The sequence below is a fragment of the Convolutriloba macropyga genome, chromosome 8, assembly GCF_964194025.1.
Source record: "Convolutriloba macropyga chromosome 8, txConMacr16.3, whole genome shotgun sequence".
Lineage (NCBI taxonomy): Eukaryota > Metazoa > Xenacoelomorpha > Acoela > Convolutidae > Convolutriloba > Convolutriloba macropyga.
The window spans coordinates 13094988-13119388 of record NC_134475.1 but is presented as its reverse complement, the minus strand read 5'-3'; the positions used below and the strand labels follow the sequence as shown (position 1 = coordinate 13119388).

The 24401-nt window shown below is 35.7% G+C and overlaps 2 protein-coding genes and 1 non-coding gene across 4 annotated transcripts in view; 2 read left to right on the top strand and 1 right to left on the bottom strand.

Moving 5' to 3' along the window:
- Positions 1-24401, bottom strand: part of LOC142344960 (uncharacterized) — a 266838-nt gene that overhangs the window by 137682 nt on the left and 104755 nt on the right. The gene's annotated exons all lie outside the window — the stretch shown is intronic.
- Positions 7039-24401, top strand: part of LOC142344479 (DNA-directed RNA polymerase III subunit RPC3-like) — a 41568-nt gene continuing 24205 nt past the window's right edge. The window contains exons 1-4 of one of the 2 annotated variants that reach the window (XM_075396142.1): positions 7039-7171; positions 7699-7929; positions 8295-8427; positions 14514-14639. In XM_075396142.1, the coding sequence (XP_075252257.1) occupies positions 7715-7929; positions 8295-8427; positions 14514-14639 (474 nt within the window). In that variant the 5' untranslated portion in view covers positions 7039-7171; positions 7699-7714. Of the gene's footprint in view, positions 7173-7698; positions 7930-8294; positions 8428-14513; positions 14640-24401 lie in introns of both variants that reach the window. The other variant, XM_075396141.1, reaches the window with a different exon arrangement.
- On the top strand, positions 14221-14304 carry Trnay-gua (transfer RNA tyrosine (anticodon GUA)). Its single transcript is given in 2 exon segments — positions 14221-14257; positions 14269-14304. It is a non-coding gene; the product is annotated as a tRNA-Tyr (tRNA).

Here is a 24401-nt window from a genome sequence, read left to right as displayed (position 1 = left end):
TTCAATAAAGTTTGCAATTTTTGTCAAGTTTTTTTCAATTTTTTTTTGTCATTTTAGAAGTTTTCATTCTTCAGGAGCTAGCGCATATTTTATGAGATGGAGGATGGAGGATGGATAAAACGCACTTTTTTCTCTTAATTAAACGGATAGTTAATCCCCTTCGGTTATGATAGTTTTATATCAATTCACACAGAAACATGAGTCATAGCAGCTGCCGCATGGGCTTTTCCATGATAATAATAGCGTTTTCGATGTCAACTTTTTCGATTCATCAGAATTGGCGTGTAATGAATCATATTTCAACAAGGGTGCCTGTTTAGTGTTAATAATTGGTTTTGTACTATTTATGCGTGACTCACCTTGCTTAAAAATAACGCACGTGCTGTATAAAAGCAAAATACGAGCTTTGGTAACAAACTACGATTAAGGAAAAATTGAGCGCACTTCAGTGAAAAGAGTAACGTTTCTGGCTTGTAGCTCTTCAATTCAAACTTATATCTGCAGGACTGTTGACAGGTTCACTGCTGGTATACACTAATTTTGAATAGTGCTCCTAATCAACAAGAGAGAGCTTGACAAACTGAAGCGATGTTGGTTGTGATCATTTCGTTTTCAGTTCAGGGTTATTCTAAACAAAATTTGTAACAATTTTGGTCCTATCAGTTCAGTCTTTTTAATGCTGTTTTTTAGTTTGACTGATTCCTGTTTTTGATTTTTAGGATGTTTTCCGTTTGTGTACCCCCCAGCTTAGTGGGCGCCTATTGTCTGCACCCCCAGACACACGTGCCATATTAATACATAATGATTTACTATATAATGGCACGTGCTCTGTAGCGGGGGGGGGGGGCACAAACGGAAAAGATCCGATTTTTATCTGCAATGTTAATAGATATACCGATCACTGCTAAAGTAACGCATTGCAACAAAAGAGACTAATTCTATGTATATTTTAAGTCATGAGCAACCCAAATGTGGTATTCCAAGCATGTCACTTTTTACGAATAAAACTTCCATCTAATAGTTGACACTAACAATTTTTACAAGAACTCTCTTTCTACTTAGTTCAATGTACTGCTCGCAAAGTGGCATTTTGGCACCATGGCCATTTTTTTACCCTTCATTGTTTTTGGAAACTATGAAGGCAAAATCTTCATTGTGGTCAGGTTAAATGATAGAATGTGAAAATTCAAAGATTAATTATCATCAAAATTTCCTTTTTTTGCAACTTTTCGGCAATCAGAATTTTATCTTCCAGATCATATCTTGGTCTCAGCGCTTTTTCTAAAATGAAAGTGGATGATTTCAAATACATAACAATGGGGATTGTTAAATATGTGCGTCCGCCCATTACGTTCTAAGCCACCTATAATAATTTATATTCCAACGTAAAAGCTGTGTTTTCAAACACATCCACGAATGTATAATTTAGTCTTCAAAAATCTGTGAGAAAAATGGTTAGCTACCTGAATTTGGTTCGAAACTGACCATTTTCAGGTGTGGTTGCAGCAAAGAGTTTTGTCAATACTTAGCCAACAATTCTGTTTTTCTTAACTTTTTTATGCGGCCAAGCAAGCAAATTGTTTCAAAGAGTTTGATTATTAGTACAAAACGGTCTACACATTACGTTCTAAACCACCTATAATCATTTATATTCCAACGTAAAAGCTGTCTTCAAACATATGCACAAATGTATAATATAGTCTTCAAAAATCTGTGAGAAAAATGGTTAGCTACCTCAATTTGGTTCGAAACTGACCATTTTCAGGTGTGGTTGCAGCAAAGAGTTTTGTCAATACTTAGCCAACAATTCTGTTTTTTTTAAACTTATTTATGCGGCCAAGCAATCAAATTGTTTCAAAGAACTTGATTATTAGTACAAAATATAACAATGCAATTGCTGCCAAGAAAGTTTACGGATGTTTGGAATATCATTTGTAACAGATAACACAGTAGGAAAATCGATGGCAACTAATTTTTTGCAATTTTGAAAAGATTACTTCGATCCACTAAATTATTTCCTCTGCACCTGACAACACTTAAACTATAAAATTGAAAAGCTGACGGAAACTGCAGAAAAAATTAGCGTTTGATCTGAATGATTTTGCTGTAGGAAAAGGTTTGCGTATGTTCATTGCAAAATAAAATGTTCAACTCCCACTTTTTGCTGCGATTTTGTAGCTATTTAATGGTTTTTAAGGCACTTTGGAGTATGCTGTTCCCAAAGTAAGTATTTTACGTTGAAATAAGAATTTCAATAGAGTTGAGAAAAATTACCTTGTCATTCATATTTTTTCTTGAAAAACATTAACTCAGTTTTCCAAAACAGAAGAGCAAAAACGGCTAAAAATGTACCTTTCGTTCACGGTTTTGCTCTCTTGTTTTTGTTTTTGGCCGGGAAAGACCAATGTATTATGTTGTTTTTAATAGCTGCAAAGCGATAGCTGGGGCTATTATTGGTCTTCTCTTTGGTATATGTATTTTAAATAATTGTATTGGGGCGCTGTCTTTTTTACAGCCGAAAGAATTTGGGTTGTACTAATACTCTACCTTTTTCTTTTTTGTAAGTTGTGTTCACCTATTTTTCTATGGCCTTTAGCTTTCAAAACGGGATAAAGAGATAACGCTCAGTGGGCATCTAAATTCGTTAGAAGCCCTCAGCTGGCTTTAGTAGTTTCAAGTGCTTCACGATTTTTGGCGTCTTTTCAATAAAGTTTGCAATTTTTGTCAAGTTTTTTTCAATTTTTTTTGTCATTTTAGAAGTTTTCATTCTTCAGGAGCTAGCGCATATTTTATGAGATGGAGGATGGTTTAGTCAATAGTTTCTAGAGACAGAAAGTGCTTTTAAACATACAATCTTTCATTTTTTTGTTTTTGCTGGAATTTGTAATTTTTTATTGAGTTCTTTGAATTTCTTTCTTCATCTCATAGGTTTTTAATCTTTATGGACCAATGAATTTATAATGTGATTGACGATGGAATACTGGATAATTTTAGTGCCGATGAAATGCTGTTTAAGTTGTTATTTTCATAAATTTTTCAGTTTTTAAAAAAATCTGCATATTCAAAATTTTTAGCATTTTTAGTGTTTGGTCTGTGGGGACCATCAAGTTTTGTAAATGTTTTTGCTGGTAATAATATGCATTTTTTCAGAGGCATAATTTTTGGTTTTGTGCAGATTAACGTTAACAACTTGTGCAAATTTTCTTTAATCTTTGTTAATTTCTAATTAGTTTATTCTGCTCTTGCTTCTTATGTGCAGCAAGATCTCTGCTAGCATGCAAACTGAATGCTATGCAGGTTTTAGCATAAAACTATTGGTTTTGAAGACCATTTTTTGGACAAATTTTCAATGAGTTTCGTTTTTCTGTTTGAAGTTTTTGGATTGATTTGTCATTTTCAGAGGTTTTCTGAGTTCAAGTAGTCAACCGTTTTGAGCTTAATACTCTATCTATACATGAACTTTATCACAAAAGTTTTTGTTTGAAAATTTTTGGCGCCAGACTGACCCTAAAAGTGTACACTTTGAATGCTATTGTTTCTGTATTTCTTTGAATTTGAGATACTACTTTACACCGTTTGACTGGCGTTGTTCAATTGGTCTGCTAGTAACGTCCAGTAGTTTTTGTGTTTCATTCATTTCTTTGGATTTTTTTCAGAGCTTGTCCTGTTGTGTTTTTTTAAGATCTGTTCACACGTTTTCATGATTTTTGAAGTCAAATTGAAGCAATGGTCTTTGATATGGTCACACCGATACAAGAATTGGAGGATAAAGGCGAGTGGTTTTTCGGCGTTTTTACTGTTTTTTTATCTGACCGTTTTCTTAATGTGTTTTCTAGTCCATTCTTAGTCCATTCTAGGTCTCCTTATTTGTTTAGTCAACGAAAATTCTTTGAATTGTGGGTCAGGACTCTCGCAAAAAGGACTCACTCTGAAAATGACTTCGTTACTTTAATTCAAAGAGATAAGGTCAAATGAATGTGTGTCACTCTAATTGAAAGTTTTTCGAGTGCAGCTATTGAAAGTAGCAGTGATATAAACAGAATCCGAATCAAAATATAACATCTCAGCATTTAATAAAAAGTTCTTCATTAGTCTGTTTATGTTGATTGTTTCGAGACAGGAGATCTACAAAGCTTTTGAGGCTATTTTCTTGCAATCTGACAGCTCTTTTCTCAATTGTAGCTTGAAAGACTTAAGATTATTGCAACATATCTGGCTTTTTTCTCCAATGCACGCATCGTTTTTTGGCTGCAGCTCTATCGTTTTAGTTTGATGAAAATAAGCTGATGATGATTGATCAATTAGTTTGAGACGTCGTGTTTTTTAAAAAATTTGAAATCAGAAATTCAAGAAGAATTTCTGAATCATTTTATAAATAGAAAACTACAGGGCATGCTTTTGGAATACCTGGAAATTATTTTGAAAATTTTTTGTCTTATAATTGAGTTCTATTAATATTCTCAATCTTTTGGCAAGCAATTTATAGAATGTATGAAAATTGGTAATTTTTTTTCAACAAAGGTTTGCGTTAAGTCGCGACTTTTCATTTTTGCATGGAACTTCATATGTGATGTTTGTTAAGTGTTCTCAGAAGGAACTAAACTACAATGGCTAAATTTTCTAGATAGGGTCAAAACGATTGGCTTAATAAAAGTTGAAATTTGAATTTTCTTACGCAAATGTGAGGCGTGAATGGGCAACGAAAGTGAAAACTCGAGAAAAAATAACAAAGTGCGCAAAATCAATAAACAGATTGATCCAGTTTTATACGTGCTTTTAACTGTTCCTTTTTTAACCCTTCTGTTTGTCTCAGGAAAAGATATCGATCGACCAAAATTTATTTTGGCTGATCGGGATTCCAGAGTCAGGATAGCATAATGTTCCTAGCCTCTGTATAGATTTTAGAGTCTGAGCAATTACTCTATCTATCAGTGATAAAATAAATACTATACGTAAGTTTTAAAAAAGAATAAAGTCTATTAATTTTTTTAATTTTTAGATATCTAATATTCGTAGTTAAAAGGTGAAAATGACGGCTTGTGTAAAAATTTTAAAGCTCAATATTTGCTCGAGAAATTAACGAAATTAATTGTTCATCTTTATAACAATTAATTCAGTTTTTCAAGGGCATACTAATTATCCTACATTTGTATCTCTCCGCAAAAGATGTTTGTCGTCCAAAATTGACACGGCCAAACAAAAAAGTAGGGCTGGTGTAAAATTCCTAACCCCCATTACATTGGAGGTTCAAACAAAAGGCTAATTTTTCTAGGTTTTGTTTTTTGCCCCTTTTACTCGTGACTTATCGTCTATATATCCCTAATGATCAATGGAGAAAAATTCCACATCATACATAAAATCAAACGAGTCTCATTCTAACTTAGTTCTCCCATCTGAATTCTTTTTCAGTCTCTTTAGTCCCTCCTGTCAGCTATCGAATTATTTTTTTGAAAAGAGGTTTTTCTGATTCTGATTAATTTATTGTTTTTCATTTGTTTTTTATCATGATTTATCAACCTAGATCACCGTTGGTAGTCTCTAAAGGAAGAAATTTTGAATGTTGATGGCCTGGAGAATCTGTATGCTTAGCGGGGGGTACAACAGATCCCATAATTTTTGTTGTTTTCTCCAACCTGCTCGGAAAAGCTTGAAACTTCGATAAATAATGTGGGAAACTATTACAGGTATGAAATTTTTTGAATGACAGTATTAAACCTCCATCTGTTAATTTGTTTGGGCATGTGATTTGAAAAATTTCTGAGAGTAGCTCTTGAACGAGGTATATTGGAAGACGTTTATTTTATGGAAAAACGCGTTTCCCACTACCTAGATAGAACTTTTTTTTGTTATGCCTTGTTGAATGGTAAGGTTGCCTTGTGAATAATAAGTAATTAATGAATAAAGGGGTCGACCGCAGAAGCTGAGGTCACGTTTTCTAAGCGTGAAATTCCAGCAGTACTTGATGTCGTTTATCTTGTAATATTCATGAAAAATAATGCATAAAGAAAGGAAAAGAAAGATTTAATTTTGATGTCAAATATATAAACAGTAAGCTATTGAAAATATCATTCTATTGACTTTTTAAATGCAAATTATGTAAATTAAATATAACCAGATGGTTAGAGTTAAGTGCTTGAAATTCATTTTTTTTAAATAGCCGCGTCAGCAATTCCAGGCGGCTACTATTGCGCTTCTAATTTTTTTACAATTCAAAGAATTTGAATTGTATTGGGGCGCTGTCTTCTTTAAAGATCAGTTCACACGTTTTCATGATATTTGAAGTCAATTTGGAGTAGTAATTTTGGTCACGCTGACACAGGAAGTGGAGCAAAAAAAGCGAGTGGTTTTGCGGCGTTATTTTTTTGCTTTAATTTTAAAGCAGAGTGAGAAAACGGTGTTTGAACCAAAATTCGCTTTCTGGCTTGTGGTTTTTTTGTTCACATGCGGCAATTTCACTTTAGTTTTTACTTTTTTTCAGTTTTTTGGATTGGATTTTTTTCTAATTGGGTTTCCCGATCCATTCATAGTTCATTCTAGGCATTTTTCTTTCATTTTCTGTTTTTTTTTTTCATTTTCTGATCTGATTTTTTGAATAGTTTTCTCAATTCATTATGACTTGTCCTGCTATGTTTTTTACTTCATCTAACAGATTTTTTTTCGCCTTACCCTGCATACCGCGTTTTTTAGGTCAATTGCGTGACTTACCACACTCAATAAAATGATTTCTTTACTCAATAGTGTGCATATAAGTAGAGCCAAACATACCCTAATTCTTGATTATTAGAGCATCGAGTTTTTTATTTCGAATATTTTGAAAAGCCCTATTAGGGCTTCCTCCTTATAGAGCTTATGTGTCTCATTTAAAATGACAGTCCGAATCTAACCCTAAAATTCTAGTGGTCTATTAGAGGACTGGTGTTCATAGCCACAAGCATCTATCGCGGCTATTTTCCGGCAATATGCCGGCTATGTTTAAACAAACATTATTTTAAACATATTTTTAACATTGTTTTCTGAAATTGTTTTTGTTTCAGATTGACTTTTGTGAAATGTTGGATGTGATGTATTGAATACGTTCACAATATGGCAAGTCAAAAGCTGCCATTTTTGAGCTGAAGATTGTTACTGAAAACTTCTATTGTGAAGATCGATATCAGTCTTATGCGCATTAGTAGGAACTGTTTCCAGGCGTTTGGGTCATTTAGCAGCTAACGAATCGGCAAATTTGATGTGGTTTTAGTTTCAGTGCTTGATAAGTTTTCTTCTGTCAAGTCGATTCTGAAGTTCTAGTTTCTCATCGAATCGATTTTTTTTTACCGAATTCAAGCGTAATTGTACGACTTGCGAAAGAAAATGTACCGAAATGGTAATTTAGATTCAGACTAATTTTGGACATTGTAGTTGATATGTCTACTATTTTGACAACAATGTTAAAAATTAAGGTTTCTTGCTAGCGCTCAAATTGAGATTAACGGACCATTAGCAGTATTAGAACGAAGTGAGATTGAACCCAGGTTTGTTATTAGGAGGTGTTCTTTATTTGTTCAAGGAACGGTTTTAATTGTTAATTTTGGAAGAACTTTTGCTGGTCTGATTAGATTTCTACAGACATGAAATCTGCTTAGACATATTCCCGAATATCAATTAGAAGCTGAAAATTGTAGCAGTAAAATTAATAGGGAAACGGTTCCTAACAAGCTGACATTTGAACGCAATGAGCTACGATGTGATTGAACTATGTCGATGTGTGCTCACTGAGCATTTCGGACCCATGACTGCCAGAGTTGGATGCACTTTGCTCGACTGTGGTCCATTGACATTGCCTCAGATTTGTGTCCACTCCAAGTTGCGCAATCCGAGGAAGTATCTCTCGGTTCTTGTGAGACATGGAATTGTGTCGTGGGACAACAGTGACTACAGGGGGATTAGGTAAGCGATGTATCACAATGTGAAAAATTTGTCGAAGCTGCAGAAGTTTGTTAAAAGGACATCCGAAAGAATGATACGGAAACTTTTTGAAACCTAGATGATCTGGAATTATTAGAGGTAAAGTTGACAATGATTTTCGCATTCCATTTTCAAGCATTTTCAATGGATCCCTGAACATCCACGAACTGAAGAATGTCGCTTTTGCATATAGAATTGAAGCAAAATTGGGGGTAATTTGTATTTGAGTTCCCCGACTCTACGCCAAAATTCGTAAAGCAGTCATCTTACAGAATATTGTTGCCCAAGCATGGAAGATTGTTTACTATTTTGAAACACATAACATAAAAGCGCATATTTGTGTTCAGGTACACAGCGAATGAGAACTCAATTTTGTGTCGGATGAGAGTGGCCTCATTGGTGCGTGCAGTTGGAAAGGACAAGGGACAGCTGAGTGAGCTCATATGTGAGGAAGTTCTCCTACATGGGGCTGTCACTGAGGTCAGATTATTATTGAGTGCAGTTAATTGTCAATAGCAGAAACAAGAGATAATAATCTCCAGAAATTGTCGAGATGAAATATATAAGCTAACAGCCATTCTGGAAGACCATATTTGGCACCAAAACAGCACTGTTTATTATTTTATATTGTAGTGGTCTGCTTTTATTAACGAGCGTTCCTGCCGAGGCTTTGGCACTATCGACTTTCCGAGGAAACCGCGAATGCATGCTTACATGACAATTTACCCAATTCTATTTTACCCAATGCCATTATACCCAACGTGCCATTTCACCCAATACCAACTTACCCAATGCTCTTTGATCTTTTCGTTCAATTATCCGATTGCAATTTTTGCAGTCGGTATTACAAGAATGTTTAAAAACGGTTGTAGACGATATAATCCAATGTTCGGTTGTGATAGTTTCATATCAAGTCCCACGGGCATTAAATTATATAGTCGGCTAAAGAGTCGTTCTGATAATTTTAACAAGGTAAATTGGGTAAGTTGGCATTGGGTAAAATGGCAGGTTGGGTAAAATGACATTGGGTATAATGGCATTGGGTAAAATGGACTTGGGTAAAATGTCTTGACACCGAATGCATATAATTGAGCTCTGCAGCAGCGCGAAGCCTATAGTCCTTTGTTGTGATATCTGCATAAGAATCTTCCTTTTGATCAATCAGTGTACCTGCTATTTTCCTGTTGGATTTCATGGCGGGAGGAACTGCGGAAAATACTAGCAGGTTAGGTGTTGTTTTCTACATACGGATGCGCTTTTCGCGTTCCAGCTTTTTGATCTGTTCTACATATTTAATGGCTTCTGCTATTGACTTGGGACTTTGAATGAGATGAAGTTTTGCTTACCGCAGAAAGGCTTTCAAATTCTGTTCAATGAAAGTTTGTTCGCATTGATTTCATGCCATGCATCCTTTTCAGTTCCCTTACTTTGGTTTGCAAAGGTTTCACACAGCAAAGTTTTAATATACAGTTGAATATATATGGATCGTCAAAAAGTTTTTTTGTCACAGGTGAGTATGAATGCCCTTTGTGCAACCTAGAACGCAAGCCACATGTCCATGTAGAGGGAAGTTTGCTGGGTTTCCTTCATTGCTCATGGAATTCATAGAGAAAATGGACTTTTCTGAACGCAAAGTTTTTTCAACGCAACGCTACTTTTTAGAGGCAGAGGTTTTCCATGTCTATGTCAACTATATCTTTTTCCGATTCAATTACTGTTTTCCAACAATTCACCTGTATTCAGTTTCAGATTTTCTCGCTTCATGTTTTCGATTATCGGATTTTGTTCCAATTCTACTTGAGCTTTCCCTGCACTAAGAGGTACCTCAATGGTTTAAGATTTTTAATGCGCAAACTGTGTCAGAGGCATGTTAAGACCGCCTTCGATGACTTCGGATACTTTGATTACACGTTGATTTTCTTGCTACCATTTGCAAATAATGAATTCATTAATTTTTCCAACGAAGCGCCACCGCTTTTAAAACATAATTTGATAAACAGCTTTAGTGAATGTTTCGCTGATATTTTATTGAAATACATGCGGCTTTTAAAAGCAGTTTTGATTTTTTTATGCAAGAGGTTTGATCATATTATATTAATTTTAGGCATTTTTGGGGTTTGACGACTTGCGGTAATTAATGAGTTTTATGATAATTTGGATGGTTTTCATGTAGTTTGCTGAATTTTAGGCAAATGTTACCGTTTTCGCCTTTTGTTTTTTCACTATTTAAAGTGTGATTTGAATAGGAGGTCATTGCTAAGCAGTCTTTAGATACCAAGTGATTACAGTTTTGTTGGTACTAAACGGTTTTTTCTCGAGAAAATTGGCAATAACAAAAAATCAAAAAAATGTTCTTAATGTTTTTGCAAATTTTTTGCAGTTTTTGTTTTTTCAACAAGTATTTTAGCCTAGTATGACTTGCCCATTGTTTTTTGAGCGTTTATATACAGCTTTTGCTCCAATTGATTTTTCTTGGCAACGGTTTTTAAAAGCAGTTTTGCATTTTTTATGCAAGCGGTTCGATCATATTATATTAATTTTAGGCATTTGTTGATAGGGGTTTGACGACTTGTGGTAATTAATGAGTTTTATGATAATTAGGATGTTTTTCATGTAGTTTGCTGATTTTTAGGCAAATGTTACCGTTTTGGCCTTTTGTTTTTTCACTATTTAAAGTGTGATTTGAATAGGAGGTCATTGTTAAGCAGTCCTTAGATACCAAGTGATTACAGTTTTGTTGGTACTAAACGGTTTTTTCTCGAGAAAATTGGCAATAACAAAAAATCAAAAAATTGTTCTTAATGTTTTTGCAAATTCTTTGCAGTTGTTTGTCTTTTCAACAAGTCTTTTAGCCTAGTATGTCTTGCCTATTGTTTTTTGAGCGTTTAAATACAGCTCTTGCTCCAATTGAATTTTCTTGGCTTTATGTGCTCCAGTAATATTAAAAAGGTAATTAATTTTTGCCAGATTTTTTTTAGTTTTTGACGCTTTTGTTTTCTTTGAATTTTAACAACATTTGTGGAGGTCTATGGTTCAAATTAATATTTCTAGTTGTTTTGGCTGCTTTTAATTTTGAGTTAATTTGTAAAGGTGATGCAGTAATTCCGACAGATTTCCGTCTGTTTTTTTTGCTTATTGCCTTTTTAATCAGATTTTGTGCTTTGCGCTACTTGTCACTGTTTAATCGTTTATTCAGAGATACTCAGAGCTGTTACCGGAATCCTGAAAGTAATAATAGTTTTCAATTATTTTTCTTTTTTTGTTGCTTTTTTATAATATAAATCAAGATGTTGGGTAGGTCAATGCTTGAACAGAAGTAGTTAAAACCGTATTTTTAAATAAGGTTCGGGAAGTAGCATACAGGCAATTTCCGCAGAATTTGCATCTAAACTTTGTAAAATTTTTTACCGAAAATATTTGATTTTGTCGCTTATATTTTCCTTTACCTCCGTTTTCTCTACATGAAAGATTTGTTTTTTAGTTTTTCTGTGGTTTTGTAGTCGTTTCAAAATTGTGTGAAAAAACGGAGTTGGAAACAAAAATTCAGATTCTCTCTAGCGGTTTTTTTGTTCACATGCGGCAATTTAATTTTCGTTTTTGCTTTCATTTTTTTAATCGGATTTTTTCTAAGTCGTTTTTCCCAATCCATTTTTTGTGCATTCTAGGTCTAATCTATTGTTCGGTCAATGAAAATTATATCATTTGAATTATATCAGGACTTGTTCTGTTGTTTTTTTTTTTCACTTTAACTTGATCACGTTTTTCGTATTACATAAGTCACGCATTTCACATTGTTTTCGCAACGTGCTTTTGCGAGCGTTTAAATACAGCTTTTGCTCCAATTGATTTTTCTTGGCAACGGCTTTTAAAAGCAGTTTTGCATTTTTTATGCAAGAGGTTTGATCATATTATATTAATTTTAGGCATTTGTTGATAGGGGTTTGACGACTTGTGGTAATTAATGAGTTTTATGATAATTTGGATGGTTTTCATGTAGTTCGCTGATTTTTAGGCAAATGTTACCGTTTTCGCCTTTTGTTTTTTCACTATTTAAAGTGTGATTTGAATAGGAGGTCATTGCCTAAGCAGTCTTTAGGTACCAAGTGATTACAGTTTTGTTGGTACTAAACGAATTTTTCTCGAGAAAATTGGCAATAACAAAAAATCAAAAAATTGTTCTTAATGTTTTTGCAAATTCTTTGCAGTGTTTAGTTTTTTCAACAAGATTTTTAGCCTAGTATGTCTTGCCTATTGTTTTTTGAGCGTTTAAATACAGCTTTTGCTCCAATTGATTTTTCTTGGTTTTATGTGCTCTAGTAATATTAAAAAGGTAATTAATTCTTGCCAGATCTTTTTTAGTTCAAGTTGATTTTAACGCTTTTGTTTTCTTTGAATTTTAATAACATTTGTGGAGGTCTATGGTTCAAATTAATTTTTCTAGTTGTTTTGGCTGCTTTTTATTTTGAGTTAATTTGTAAAGATGATGCAGTAATTCCGACAGATTTCCGTCTGTTTTTTTGCTTATTGCCTTTTTAATCAGATTTTGTGCTTTGCGCTACTTGTCACTGTTTAATCGTTTATTCAGAGATACTCAGAGCTGTTACCGGAATCCTGAAAGTAATAATAGTTTTCAATTATTTTTCTTTTTTTGTTGCTTTTTTATTATATAAATCAAGATGTTGGGTAGGTCAATGCTTGAACAGAAGTATTTAAAACCGTATTTTTAAATTTGGTTCGGGAAGTAGCATACGGGCAATTTCCGCAGAATTTGCATCTAAATTTTGTAAAAAATTTTACCGAAAATATTTGATTTTGTAGCTTATATTTTCCTTTACCTCCGTTTTCTCTACATGAAAGATGTTTTTTAGTTTTTGTGTCGTTTTGTAGTCGTTTCAAAATTGTGTGAAAAAACGGCGTTGGAAACAAAAATTCGGATTCTCTCTGGCGGTTTTTTTGTTCACATGCGGCAATTTAATTTTCGTTTTTGCTTTCAATTTTTTATCGGATTTTTTCTAAGTGGTTTTTCCCAATCCATTTTTTGTGCATTTTAGGTCTAATCTTTTGTTCGGTCAATGAAAATTATATCATTTGAATTATATCAGGACTTGTTCTGTGATGTTTTTTTCACTTTAACTTGATCACGTTTTTCGTTTTACATAAGTCACGCATTTCACGTTGTTTTCGCATGCCTCACTCACTGTTTCAATTAAACAGATTTCAATTTTTTTTTCACTTATTGAATAAAGTAATGTAATTATTACGCTCAAAGTCGAAAGAAACGGGATAAATATTTAAAGCCTGGTCATTGTCATAGTGGATTGGGCTATCAAAATTCATTACAGCAAATGCTAGCAGGCATTAGTATTACGCTTAATAGCCTTCAGTTTACAAGCTGAATCAAATGTTGTTTTGGAATCGAATAGGCAGAATTTGCATACCAAAAAAAAGCTCTTTGACACAAGAAGAATTATTTAAATTTCTATTGCTTTGGTGTTTTCTTCTATTTCGATCCCAATGTGCGTCAAAGCAGGTCATCGGCGGCTACTTTCTGGCAATTTTATTCTGCATTTTGCAATACTATCAGTTACTTCTTGTTCACCTGTTTTAGAGGCCTGTTTTTACATTAAAGTTTTTGAATTTTTCTTTCTGTTTATTTTCGCCATGGAATTAATTTTCGAACGTTCATTTTGTGTTCCTTTTATTGCTGGGCATCTGTAATCTTTTGCGATAAACTCTTGAGAGAATGTTTTTAGGTAAAAAATTTTTTGATTTTTTCTTCTGGTCAACTTTTAAGTTCGTCGTCAGCGGTGATTTCAAAAACACAGCAGAAATTATATCGAGCAAGAAGCTTACCTTAAGACGTCTAAGGATTTTTCCAAGAGGTTAGTTGTTTTTTACTCGTTTTGTATCCCAATTTTCAAGTTTAGTTCGAAAAAATCGGAAAACATGTGTGAAGTGAAACGTTCAACAAAAAGATGCAGTCGCTTGCAGCAGCTGTCTTCATTTTTTTTTATTCATTAGGATTTTTCGGACTTTTCTCGCATGCTGTCATGGATCATTTGGAATCATTTCAATGCTTTCAAACTATGCAAAGCAGTTGTAAGCGTTTGTATCACTCAGTGATAACGAGTGCTATGAGATGGAAAATGTTTCTGTTTTTATGCTTCATGGGTATCCGTTATGGGCCAAATTTTGGTAGGCATCAGTAACTTGCTGAGATGGGATCTTGAATAGACTGAACGATAGATTCTGTCGACGGATTGGCAAAAGCATCCGCCGATAGCTCAGTTGGTAGAGCGGAGGACTGTAGAGTATGCTGAGATCCTTAGGTCCCTGGTTCGAGTCCGGGTCGGCGGAGAATAGATTTTTTGCAGAAGTTTTGACGGTGGAGTTATTGATGGATAGCATAAGGCCTGTCTTAATTTGCTTTTTTATTGTTTGCTGCATTTTTTTTCACGGAGACTGAAAAATTGAATCGCTAGAAGCTCTGAGGCATAGAGTTCTCAAATGGCGATACCTGTCTTGAATGAGATGAGTATGCTCAATGAGATGATCAATTGTTTTAGGCTGGTCTGATTGAAAGTGTTGTCCAGAGGGCACTGGCTAATGTGGATGGGGGAGAGGGAAGTAGTAACGTGAATGAACAAACAGTTACTGCTCAGGTCAAGACAAGCTTCAAACACTTGTCAATGGTAAGACAATACCCTGAGCTTTTAGTTTTCAATTTTAGTTTTCCTTCCATCATACTCTCACTAAAATATAGACCCACCACCCTTATAATGGTATTTGTACTGCAATGGCCTTAGGATTAATCCAGCAACCTTTTGAAAGTAGGAAAACTGCAGATAATATGAGTTGCAAGTGAATATCCATTTTTTATTTTGTTCAATGCCCCCGCCGAGGTAGTTAATAACGCTTGTAAATGTTTTGTGTATTGTTTCGATCACTTTTTAACCCTTTTTCTATCCCTAGTTTTGATTTTGAGATCATGATGTGTTCTGATGCTGCGAAATTATCTATCGGAGTTCTTAATTACTCTCAAACGAATTCGTGGCAATTACATTAGTCCTCTTGGCTTTTTAATGCAATTTTTTGCTTCACCTATTTTGTGCTGACTCTTTGGCATTTCGTTCTAAAAGACGAGATAAACAGGGAACATCAGGAGGGCATTAAGTTCTCTCAGAGTCTTTCTTTTTTACTAGACTCTAAGTGTGCGATCAACTGAAACTGTTTTGGAGACATAGATTCATGTTGTGAAGGGTGGTTCTTAGCGTTTGACCCCCTCCTCCATCTGAAGCTTGGTAGATGTAATACCCCAAATTAAATTCGGGTATTATCCCATGGAAAAATGTCTTTATATGGTATATATATTTGTCTTTCTATATACGGCTTTATTTGTTGTAAACTTTTTCTAATCAACAAACCTCAATGCTTAAAGTAAACCTCATTTCCTGTACTAACTACTAGAGTGTATTTACTATACAAATTTATACCCGGAGTGTATGTTGTAAAGAAGTATTGTAAAGCTAATATACATATGCCTTGTTTATTTGATTATAAAATCAACAGCGAGAAAAATAAAACTCTCAGAGAGCGCTTGAAGACGAAGAAAATTAAGCTGCAACAAAGTCTTTTCTTTTCTCTCAGTAAAGCGAAACTAAAGATCTCCTTTTTGTACTGTAACTGTCGGCCCTAGCTTTTCGAATTTTCCTTGCCCGCTCCCTTCTCATAAGCCTCACTTGTCCTGAAAGTAGGATATTCCTTTTACAATTAAACAGGCTATTAGATGGTGACTGGAGCGGCGACAGTTATATTACGAACAAAATGCTTTGAGAAAATTTGATCGCTATTATGTTTGAAAAATTTCTTGAAAAATTATGTTTCACAACAGGAATTGAAGAAATAAAATTTTCAATATATCTAATCAGTTTTGGTAATCCACATAAATTAGAGGTCCGCAGAAGTTCATTATGTTTTTGTAGATGAACAACAACTTGTTATTTTTTTCCTTGGCCTTACTATTACAAAAAGAGAAGTAATTGCAACTATTTCCTTTGATAACCAGAAAAACCTTGAGTCCGCAATTAAATGGATAAAGAGAAGCTCATTTTGACTTGACAAAAACACTATTCCATTTTGTTATTCAATAGTTAATTCGTTTATTAAATTTATTCTAATCAACTTCACAGTTATTCTTTTAAATTTTACAACTCCTTCAAGTGTGAGACTTCAATTCTAAGAGAACAACCCTCAGAGGCAGAAAATGAGCAAGCGACTTTCAGATGACAGTGGAGACCAGTAGAAGAGTAACAACAGTAGATGAAAACAGTGATACTTTGAAATGGGAAGCCTAAAAACAGAACAGGTGAACTAAAACTGATTAAAACCAGTAAGTTTAATCATCGGTGATATTTTACTATATTTCATCTAGTGCTATCCTTGTGCTGCATAGTAATAGTTAGGGACGCCCTGTGATCGTTAGCAATGGCGCACGCGCAAATCAGAGTAAAGCCATACTTTGGAACAGAAGAGGAAGACTTCAATGAATTTGAAAACCTTTTTCGAGGGTTTTTAGCAGTTTCAGGAATAAACAACGCACAACAGCCGAACTTTCTACAATTGTACCTTCGCGATGCAGCTCTCAGATTCTTTCAAACACTAGGACCCGCCACTCGAGCCAATTTAGATGGCTGTTTTATTGCACTAAGAGACCAATTCGGTAATAGAGATTTGCAAGAAGTAAGAGTTTTAAAGCTCGAAAGTCAACGCTTTGACCCAAAGACAGACACGCCCGAAAACTTTCTTGTAATTCTACAATCGAAAGACGTAAGAGCATACCCTGAGCCAAATTTACCAGAGGTAGCTGCACTAAATATAGCAGGACTTGATCCAGCACCAGCTGCTGCCGAACAAACAAGATTTGATAGAGAAACTGCAACAAGAGATGAACGACCGCAGGCTGCTGAAGATTTCAAGAACGAGCAAATTAAAAGAATATTCATAAAAGCAATGCCCGGATGTTTTCGATCAAAAATCATGGGACAACCAGCAAACACTCCAGTCCATGATTTATGTACTTTCGAACGACAACAAATGGCTATACGAGAAATGTGTCGCAAGGAAGACTATCCAGAGGACGGCTTCAACGAAGTAAATGAAACAGTTAGTGAAAATTTGGTTAACGCCCTCAGCAAAATAGCACAAACGCAACAATCAATTGAGAAAAGGCTTCAAGACTTGACTAGCAAAACGGATAGCCACCAAACTAATCCTGAAAGCAGTCAGTTAACACATTCCATTCAACCCCAACAAAGTCGATCACCTCTCGGACCGCAAAAGTTCACACAATACAGACCCCAGTACCCGAGCTACCGAGGATTCAATCGATCGCCATGGCAAAATCGAGGACGATTTAGTAACTCATCTGCAAATTTCCGCCCGAGGTTTCAACAAAACATAAATCGCCCGAACGGACAAAACTACATTCGAAACCTAATGACAAGTTACAGTGCTCGTACACCTAATGAGCCATATATTTCAGTAAATCAAACTAGTAGTTTATTTTGCTATAAATGTGGATACCCAAACCACAGAGCAAGCCAGTGGACCCGACGCGGTCCACCACCACAGAGAGGAACTTCCTTTCCTTTTAATCAACAAAAAAACTGAATAAGCCACTAATCCGCCAAAACCCCCCAAAAAATAATTATATAACCTCATCAAATAATCAACTAAATGTACTTGAACTTAATAATATAAACTCAAAATCAGCCCAAATATTATCTTATGTAAAATTGAAATTTTCGCCGGTAATATCTCGTAGAGCCCTTATAGACACAGGAGCGTGTGCAAACGTCATTTCTGAAAGCCAATGCGCTGAGCTTGGAAGAGATCCTAACGTAAATATCCAATACCGAAATGGTCTAAAGTCAAACTTGCAGGAGGTCAACTAATGCAAGTAAAACACGAAGTTGAAATAAAATTTAAATTTTACACATAAAACATTTGAACATAAAACATTTACAGAAAAGTTCCTAGTGCTAAAAACAGCAAATTCAATAATACTAGGGAATCCTTTCTTCGTAAAGCATGACATTAGTATTCTACCAGCAAAAAACATACTGCAAGTTGATGATTTAACAATTAATGAAATAAAGCCTCAAAATGAGACAAGAAGAGTAGTCAGGTTCAAAAAAATTCCCTTCTATACCTCAAAAAAACAAACAATAGCAGTAGGCGAAAAAATTATGATCCAATGTAATCTTGCTAAAAATACTGATGACTTGGAATCAGTCAGTGGAGTGGTTACACCTAACGAAACGTTAGAACAAGAACTAGATATTGCCTTTACATCTTCACTAAGTACAGTTGGGAAAGGAAATGTCATAATGATCTCAGCACTCAACATAACCGATCATGATATCACTATACAGCAAAGGACAGAAGTTGGAAAATTCTCAGTGCTAACGCCAGAACAAGCAGAAAAGCTAATACAAATTGATCCGCAACTTATCGCATAAGCGCGACTTAAAAACTCAGACGCAACAATTGCGGAAATAAACCAAGTGATTGAAGATGAGACAAGAAGGGGAAAATCGCAGCCAAGTTGACCAACCCCAGAATACCACAAGCTTTGGTTTCCAACTCCCGAAACTTGTGAAGATCAGAAACACTCACACCACTACAGAGACAAATTTATGACGAAATTTTGAAATTCCAACAAATGCACAGAATTGATCCCATCAATAACCCAACCGATAAAGAAACGTTTTTGTCTAAATTTCCATGGCATGACTAAGTCCTACAAGCTGAACAACGAGAATTAGTAGAAGAGGTATTGGAATTTCATGACATTTTTGCAAAGCATAGATTCGATGTTGGCTACAACAGAGAACTAAAAATCAAATTAAATACCGAGCATGATTTGCCCCTATATGCCCAAGGCCTTTCCACTCCTATTCACTTAAGGGATGAACTACATGTGGAACTCGCTCTAATGCACTATTACGTGATAATCACAACATTGTCTCTGTCACGTTACAGTAGTCCTTTATTCACTCATCGAAAGGAATCGGGCAAACTCAGAATGTTAGATCTAAGAGGGAATAATCATCTTTTAAAGAACGATTACAAAGACTCCAATTTCCCCATCTCAAATATGACAGATGCTACAAATCATTTTGCGGGGAAAACATTGTTTACTAAACTTGACTGTTCGCAAGCGTACCACTGCGTTCAGATGGCCGACAACTCAGTGCAGTTACTTGCATTCAACTTTGCGTCACGCACCTATGCTTATAAATGTCTAGCTCTAGGACTCAGCAAATCCGTGACAGGGTTTAGCTCCTTTATTCGGCACTACCTCGACTCATGTCTAGCAGCAAATCTCTGTACGCAGTTCATGGACGATATAGGCTGTGCAGTCAAAACATTCGACGAACTGATACCGACAATGCGAGAAATATTCACCTGCATTCGGAAATCAGGCCTACGACTTTCACCCGGTAAATGCTCGATCATTACTTACGCATGCAGTTTCTTGGGAGAGTAAAAACACCAAAAGGAATCTCACCTGCGAAAAAAATACAAATTCCTCAAACTAGTTACAATGCCTCGAACCCTAAAACAAATCAGACGACTACTCGGATTTTCACAATTTTTTCGATAATTTATTCCAAATCTTGGTTTGACTTTGCTTCCGTTCTATAGGTTACTAAAAACGGACACCAAAATTGAACCGACAAAAGAGCATTTTGATAGTCTGGAAAAACTGAAAGCAGACCTATTAGCAGCAACCGAAACAACTTTTCGACTACCAAAACCTGGACTGAAGTATGTCCTACTATGTGATGCAAGTACTTACGGCGCAGGATTCGTCTCTATGGTTGAAGATTACCTTGATAAAAGTTACAAAATCAAAAAGTTTACGCTCCAGTTTCCTTTGGATCCTACTTATTCAACAAAAGTCAGCTCAAATTTTCTACCTATTACAAAGAATTTTAGGGACTTTACTATGCACTAGAAAACTTCGCTCACTTCTTATGGTGCTCACATCACCCAGTGCTCATTTAAACTGACAACAAAAGTTTAGTGCAGTTTTCCAATCGAAAGTAATTCCGCCAACATTGTGGAACTATCTGGATCGAGTATTATCTTTCAATCTTGTGATTGCACATATACCAGGGAAAGAAAATTATGCCGCTGATTTTCTCGCTCGTATTCAAACTGACAAAAATGCATGCCTTACACTTAAGATGAAAGACAAAATACCAATAAAAGAGATAGAAATCGACACAAAAGCATTGACACCAGATGTGGAAACAAACGAAATCCTACCGGGAATAACAACAACCAATGCTGAATTGACCCCAGAGATTATTGAACAGCTACAAAAGATAGGCATGTACGACAAGTACATACAAAAAACTCAATTAGACAACCAAATAAATGAACTTTACAGTCTAACGATCCCAACGTTAAACGCAATATCTTTCCCAAATCCCGAAGATATACTTGAATATATTGTCAATAAACGACACCCGATTAATCTCATAAGAGGAGCAAAACAAAGATGACGACATTCGACAAGTCATACAGTATATGAAAAAAGGTCTAGCACCAGCGAACATGAGATATGCTTCAAAGTGCCTGAAAAAGTATTTCAAACACCTGAACCGCTTAGTTATTAAAGATGAAATTCTATATAGACTGTTCTACAATGACGTCGGTAAAATAGAAGTTAAACAATATTGCCTGCCAAAACATCTCTGGAAGGAAACACTCTATCGAATAGACAATTCTCAAACAGCAGGACACATTGGAATTAGTAAAACAATACAAGAATTCCGAAGACGTTTTTATTTCCCTGGTTTTACAGAACATCTTATCGATTTCATTAAAAATTGTTTGACCTGTCTCCAGTTAATGATACTGCCAGCTAGTTCACTGAAACCACCGTTACAGCAGATGTCGTCACTACATTCTTTTCCAGGAGATATGTTACAAATTGACCTTGTTGGAACATTTAACTCGCCTATATATAAATATGTTCTTAGCGGTATTGATGTGTTCACAAAATACCTCTTCGCAGTACCCCTGACTAACGGTAGCACAGACACTACTGCAAGAGAATTAGTGAGAATTTTCTTCAATCATAGTTATCTGCCAACAACAATAGTCTCGGATCTTGGATCAACCTTTGTTTCGGACTTGATGAATGAATTAGCCAAACTATTACAAGTAAAGCTTAAACATGCTACCTTGAAGCATCCACAAACAATAGGGGCAGTCGAGAGATCACGCGGACCCTTGAAGCGTATACTACGGCTGAATACAAACGAACAATGAACAAATTGGCATAAATATGTGCCACTAGCCACATTTATCCACAATACATCTTATCATACCACTATCGGATGCTGCCCATCAACCCTGTTTCATGGCCGCGAACCAATTAAACCAATTGGCTTGCGATTTGCGCGAGCTAACAGAGACGTAATTGGCATCAACTCAGATTATGTAACAGAACTACAAGATGCAATGCAAACAAAATTCGGAGAAAATAAACTCCGCCTTTTGGATTCATACCACCGTTACTGAAGTTATTATGATGAAAAAGCATTAGCGCATCCACTAGACGAACACTCCTACTGCCTGTTACTGAATCCAAAGCTTACAACAGAAAGCGAAACAATTGGGAAGGCTATACAAACATGGGTACCACTTTACCGCGTAGAAAAGGTGCTGACGAATTCTAATTACATCGTCGGCAAAATTGGAACAAACTTCACACAATGTGTCCAAAGGATTAGGCTGCGACCAGTAAAAAATCAGAAGCGGTTGAAGATCTCCAGATTATCGATCCATCAAGTTTTGCCCCCGATCCATCAAGAAAACACGGCAAAAGCGAGCCCGAGTTATTTGATGACTGTGCCAAATTTGTTGGAAAGCGAGTTAAATGAATAAAAACCTCGAGTTGCAGCAACACCACCAGCCGAAGTTAGCCTATCACTTGCCTCTGCACCTCCAGTAGGCGCGCCACCGGCATTACCTCGGCCTGCACCAATAGCATTACCACAACCCACCATAGCAAGAGTTTTACCAGTTCCACCTCCGGTAACAACTAGAGTGATTCAACCACAAAATTGGAGACAGAGGGCATCACCAATGAAAGAAATCCCCGAGGAAGAGCCACAGGACACGGCACACAACTTTGAAGATCGAAACGATACTCCGATACTAGAAGTATACGACAATAGACCACAAGAAACAGACTCACCAGTTGGACCAGTAACAAGATCAAATACCAGGCAAAAGGTATCTTCCAGTGAAACAAAACAAATACGACGTTATACGCACTGCGACGATCACGCAGTACAGTTCACACCGTCGCCTAGCAAATGCATAGCACCCTCTTTAACGAAAAATTTGCCGACTGTACTGTCAACCAGAAAAATGAAAAAGCATAAAAAACTCTTATAGAGAAAACAAAGAAAGACAAGGATCCTCAGTAGAAACAAAGAAAGACCAACTACAAGCAAGTATCAAAAGGTATCAGGCAACGAACCTTTTTGGTAGCACATCACAGCAATCAAGCACTTCTAAAAGCACAAACAGAAATGAATACACAAAAATCAATTTAATTATGCCAGCATCACAAGCACAAGTTTCCTGGCAACCCTTATCATGCACCTTACTCATATGCTTACTGCTCATCTAGCGACCTCATTAAGAACCACGGCGATGCTCATGAAACTGTCTATTGGCATTTTAAAGGCAGTAAATGGCCCCAATCACTGCACACTCTACCGATTGGGTCAATTCTTTCTCATTTTGACCATTATAATAACAAGTTTCTCTTCACAATAATCACTAAAAACTACATCACTGATCTCCCCAGTTATTACGCACTTTCCATGGCACTACATAATTTTAAAAATTTGCTCTGGGAGTATCAAATTTTAGACATATTCATCCCGAAACCAGAAAGTAACGAATATGAGTTAAATCCTTGCTCTGTTTCACGACTAATTGCAAGCGTTTTTTCGGACCTACCCATAAACGTATACTACGAAGACAACCCCTACATGTAGCTCAACGACTCTGCTGATGAAGGGAATCATTTAAAACCTAAAGAAACCCAAATTCCAGAGTTTATCGAAAAATTCGGAGAAAAAAGCTGCAAAATACCAATTTTCGGCTATAAAATCCAGTGTAAAATCATTGATCTTGGCTCTTAAACGTTGATAGAAACTTACCCAGCGTCTACAACTACTTAGTAGAAGGTTTCTTTACACCCCTGGTACAATAATAGCCGTTAAGTTCAGAGAAAACCTCAAAAAACAGCCAAAAATAGGCCTACAATAGGTGCAAAATTACCATCCAAAAATGACAACTTTCTGCCCCACCCAGACCACCTACCGCCCCCCCCAAACTTTGCATGGAGCATTGCCATGAACTTTCCGAGTGATCTATTAAAGGATTCTGATGATTTTCCAATAGTTTTCGAAAAATTGAAATTCGAAGTTTTGAAAATTAGACTCCAAAAAATGCCCATTTTTTGGCCAATTTGCTCCCCCCACCCAAAATCTCATTATAAACAAACCCTGAATTTACCTCTCTACAATCATGTTCCCTGTATAGGCAAACTGTTAGGACCATTTTGCACGGTCCAGAGTACACCAGTTTGTAAAAAACACAAAGTATTGGCCGAAAAATTTGAACGCTAAAAAATCGAAATTTGGTAGCCCAACTTTAAAGTCAAAACTCTCGAATTCAAAAAAAAAATCGAAAATGTCTCGAAGTAGGGCCCTCCTAATTGATCATATCTTTCGATTGGTACCACTTTTTTGACCCTAAGTGCCCTAAACAAAAAGCGCGAACGCAAAGAAAATTCGAATAAAAAATTGAAAATTGCCAAAAATGAATTTTGAGTCTTACGAGCTCAGCACAATTCGCTAGCGGTATTTGGACCGTCTTATTGCTTTTCAATCTACCCCACTATATAAGTACTCAATTGAGATTCGGTCATTTTTGCTCATAGAATAACTTAAAGTCTATTTTAATTGACCACAAAATTGCCTAACAAGCGTGTTATTTGTTTAAAACCACTTTTGTTGACATATACGTGCCTAAGTTAGTTATTATAACACCTTTTTAGCATGCAAAGCGACTGGAAATGCGTCTATATGCGTCTAAATGCGTCTAAAATTAAATAGTATTACTGCTGTGCCAAACCCCATATAACGGACCCAAACTTCAAAAGTACATGCATATTTTAAAACATACAAAATATGAAAAATGGATAAATTTACTCACTTTCTTCATTAAGTACTGGGTCCTGGCTCCTCATAGCCCTCCTCCGCCAACCTCTTAGCGAGGCCACGTTCTGCTTTCTCTAAAAGCAACCACATTTATCTTCGACATGCAATAATTTATAGAAACATCAGCTAATT